At 45.5% G+C, this 4055-nt stretch overlaps 1 protein-coding gene across 1 annotated transcript in view; it reads right to left on the bottom strand.

Moving 5' to 3' along the window:
• Positions 1–1580: 1580 nt before the first annotated feature.
• LOC112548265 (C-type lectin domain family 12 member B-like) overlaps positions 1581–4055 on the bottom strand; it is a 4830-nt gene continuing 2355 nt past the window's right edge. The window contains exons 3-4 of the mRNA XM_025193508.1: positions 3102–3244; positions 1581–1734 (exon numbers count right to left, since the gene is read on the bottom strand). Coding sequence (XP_025049293.1) covers positions 1581–1734; positions 3102–3244 — 297 coding nt within the window. The remainder of the gene's footprint in view (positions 1735–3101; positions 3245–4055) is intronic.

A 4055-nucleotide genomic window follows, 5' to 3' on the forward strand; every position in this document is an offset into this window, starting at 1 on the left:
ATTTTGAAGTAGCAACCCACAGCAGAGAATGTGAAGAAATCAGCTCTGCTTAGAAAATCTATGCCATAAAGTTGTATTTTTGATGCACAAAATTGCATCACTTTTAACATGTGTTATGGCACTGGGACTGCATGAAAATATTTTCCTTTTTCTAAACACAGCTGTCAAGGTTGAAGGCTGAATTCTTAGCTGGTGCCAGTCAGCCTAGCTCTAGTGAGCTCAACAGAGTTTGACTTATTTCCACCATCTATCTCATCTCACCCAGAATAGCCATGTGTAAAGATGCAGAAGCTCTCACAGCTGAAACAGAAATAGACAGGTGAACAGGACACATTGCACATCAGCTTTTAAAGTGATAGAAGGAGCCAGTTTTGGAAACCACGATGCAGCTGTGACCTCCAAGCTTTCAGATCACACTGTCAGTGCTACTGTCCAGAGTGACACAGAGCAGGCTGCAATGGTAACAAGATTTGTATTCTACCTGTGCATCTACACAAAGTAAGACCCATAGCCTTACTCATTTGAGTGCCAGCAGGACGTGAGCAGCTGGGACAGGGTTCCCACCTAATTAGCGAGGCTTGTTCTTGTGCTCTCTGCCCAACTTACTGACTTTTAAATATCGGTGCATCCAGCAGCATCTTTTGAAGGAGAGGCTTCTCACGGTCATCAGTTAGATATGGTTCATATTAGGATCAAGCAAAATCCAGGTTTATGTCACCGAAGTCTCTATTGACAAGCCCTTCTCTACTTCTGTTGTCCTTAAGGGTCAGGACAACTCTCAGGATCTCAAAATTGCACTGGTAGATGGGAAGGTCTGATACAATTACACATACCTGCACACAAAAATCAATTAGGTGCTTACACACATGCACATTGGGCACATACACACTCTACCAACTCAGGCACATGCACATCCAAGGTTACCTATCACTAATTCATAATTCCCCTGTCTAATCTATTTTGAGGCCATTTCAGCTTGAAGTGAAGTTTCCCAGAAACCCCTGCACCTATCCCATTGAAACTTGGCAGGCTTTGTGACCTCAGCAGGAGCTACCACCCCTGCAGTTTTCACCCTGATGTGGCTTAACACACACGTGACATGAGTTTTGCTTTCAGAATTTGAGGTGCAGTTTCCCAGAAATCCCTGCACCTACAACCTTGAAACTTGGCAGGATTCATGCCCTCTGCAGAGGCTACCAACCCTACAAGTTTCATCACAATCAGCCAAAATACAACAAAGTTATGTATATTTAATTGATTCCCATTATACCCTTTGGCCAAATCTCCGAATCACTGAATCTTTTCCAAAACATGGGCTGCACATTAGGAAGATCTCTGGGAATAATTCAGCATTAGAAAAGACTGAAACATTAGAAGAGAGACTGTGGAAACTTCATTCTTGAGAGTTTCCTTCAAAGCAGGTTTAGATGTGGATGATCCAACCTTGAGCAGGGGGTTGACCAGTGGCTTTCAGCCTTATTTTTCTTTTATACTATGAGTCCATTTCTACAGTCTTACACTCTCATGCCTGGCACAGCAGTGTGAAGGATTGGTGCCTGATGCACCATGTGCTTGATGGGTTAATCCAGTCTCTTTTCTCCTGACGATTCCCTCCTCTTCCCACAAATGCAGAACTGAGTTAGTTCACAGTCTCCAGGCTTAGCTGTCCCACCTTGGACATACACACAAGCTCCACCCTCATAACTTGCATGACTGAGGTCTGGGAGATCAAACCTGGAATGGAAAGCCACAGATTACAGATCATGTCCATACCCAGCCCTTCCTCCTGAGCTCACTGCGCCCTGAGCACTGGGCTGGGAGCTCTCTGTGCTGGCTGTACTGACAGCAGGTGATGCTGAGCAACCACCTAACAGAAGTAAGGCTAAAGATGCTTTCCAGCTCAAGGCTGTAATGAGTTGGATGACAGTCCCTCAGCACAGGATCCCTGTGCTCTCATGGCACCATGAACAAGACAGGATGTGTCAACATCATGTCTAGCCCAAACTTCATTTGAGAAAACCTTTGACTCTCCAGAAATTAATCCTGGAATCAAACTTGGAGAATGTTTTCTATCTTCCCCTCCAATGGCTGAAGGCTATTCCCAGAAGCATCTCCATTTCCAAGGTAGATTCACCTGCATACTTCTCATAACACATGAGGACAGATGGTATCCATGAGGTAAATTAAAGTACTACATGACTCCTTGGTGTATCAGACAACTGGGATCTGCCAACCTTCCCTGCTCTTTCAAACCCATCAGCCAGAGTTATGTACCAACGCTTGAGCAATCTCAAAGATTTGCCCCTTATTGTGGTATTTCTTGTGGTTGTCAAGAGAACTGGGAATGAACCTCATAATGGCCTTTTTAATGGAAATAACAGCTAGTTTATCTTACTGAGGTGTTATCATGGCGGTACCAGCTCTGTGCTTTTGGAAGCATGGGCTAAATTAGTCCCCAGTGTTTACAGAGATGCAATAATGAGACCCAGGACATTGCTGAAGATGTCCAATAACACATATGTATTTCCTGTAATGCACGTAGCCTGGGTACAACTCCTGAACAAGGAACAGGGCTTTTGCATGATATGGAGTAAGCTCAGCAGAGCACGCCATGCAGGGATATAGAGCACTGCCTTATCCCCTTATATGCCATCCCCAATGCACAAGCCCATCCTGGTCCAGGGTGTCTTGCTGAAGCATTTAGGGGAGAGAAGAGTGACACTGCCCTTCTCTACCATATCCTTGGCCCACTGGGCCAAGTCTGCTTTACCGGGGGCACAGTGCCAGAATCTCCCACACCCACAGACCATAGGGTACGTTGGGCTGTATCGAGATGAAAGGTCCCGGGCACACATTGGGAGTTAGAATCACTCAGACCACAGCTCCATGGGAATTGGGGGAAACAGAACATTTGCAAACACCCGGGGCCAGTTGGGGTTGGTGCTGTGTGGTGGGGTCTGTCACTCCCTGTGCCTCTGATAAAATTCACAACCCTGTTCAATTGACAATGTCTGAACCTTATCGTTCCATGGTGAATCACACCCAGGGTCTGTGCTGTACTTTGGTGCACAGACAAGACCATCCTGGTGGCACAGACTTACAAGGAAGAGGAGAGCACTGAGCCATCCACCCAGACCCATTTCCTAGTTTCAGAGTTGTAGGACAATCCAATCCAGAATCGGTGATAATATACAGCGCTGTTGTGATCTTCATAGTATTGAAACAACTCATGATTTATGAAATCCTGCATGAAAATTAAACAAATAGGAAGAAAACCTGAATTCACTTAAGTGCATGGAGAGCACCTTAGGCTTGAGTTCCCAAAGCAGCATAACCATCACAATCAGTGCAGAGACCTCCCCTGAAGCTGATGTTGGATTTTCACCTTCGTGGTCACCTCCTGTTCATTCGATCACCCATCAATTTCTGTATAAATCTTCTTTTTGAGGTGGACAAGTTAAAGTCTGCCTTACAGCCCAAGGCTGACATTTCCTTAGGAAGTTCCCTTATAATCTGCTCAGACATTTGAGGGTGAGGCCAGGGTACAAAATTATATAATTCACCCTGGAAGAAGATATAGCTCACCCAGGTAAAGCTACAAGGTTGTGAACAGAGTTTGCTGTAAGGGCTGTTTTCTAAAGTTGTTAAAAGAACCATTTGAAAAACCTGCTGTGAGGACCATCCAGGCAGTACATTTCAGTTACAACCAGTCTGACGATGCACTGACACTGCCTGTGGCTTCAGATGCAGATAAAATCATTGTCACCATGTTAATGGCTAGGACTGTGACAAACAGTTGCTTCTCTCTGGGCATGTTTATGCCTCCTGCCCTGAGATCATGATAGTGTGCCTAAGGAACAGCCCTACCCCATCCACTCTAATGTCACACATGTGGCCTGTTCAAAAAGATTGGGTTGTCCCTTTATGGGCCCTGCTCAGGGCTGCTATGAGGATCCTGAGAGTGACACTTCATGCTCCTGGCACTGCTCTCACGGTGAGCACATGGTATAGTGACTACACAGCACAGTTTTGGACTGCAATATGAGGAGCAGGAA

The sequence above is a fragment of the Alligator sinensis genome, unplaced genomic scaffold, assembly GCF_000455745.1.
Source record: "Alligator sinensis unplaced genomic scaffold, ASM45574v1 scaffold770_1, whole genome shotgun sequence".
In the NCBI taxonomy this organism is placed as follows: Eukaryota; Metazoa; Chordata; order Crocodylia; family Alligatoridae; genus Alligator; species Alligator sinensis.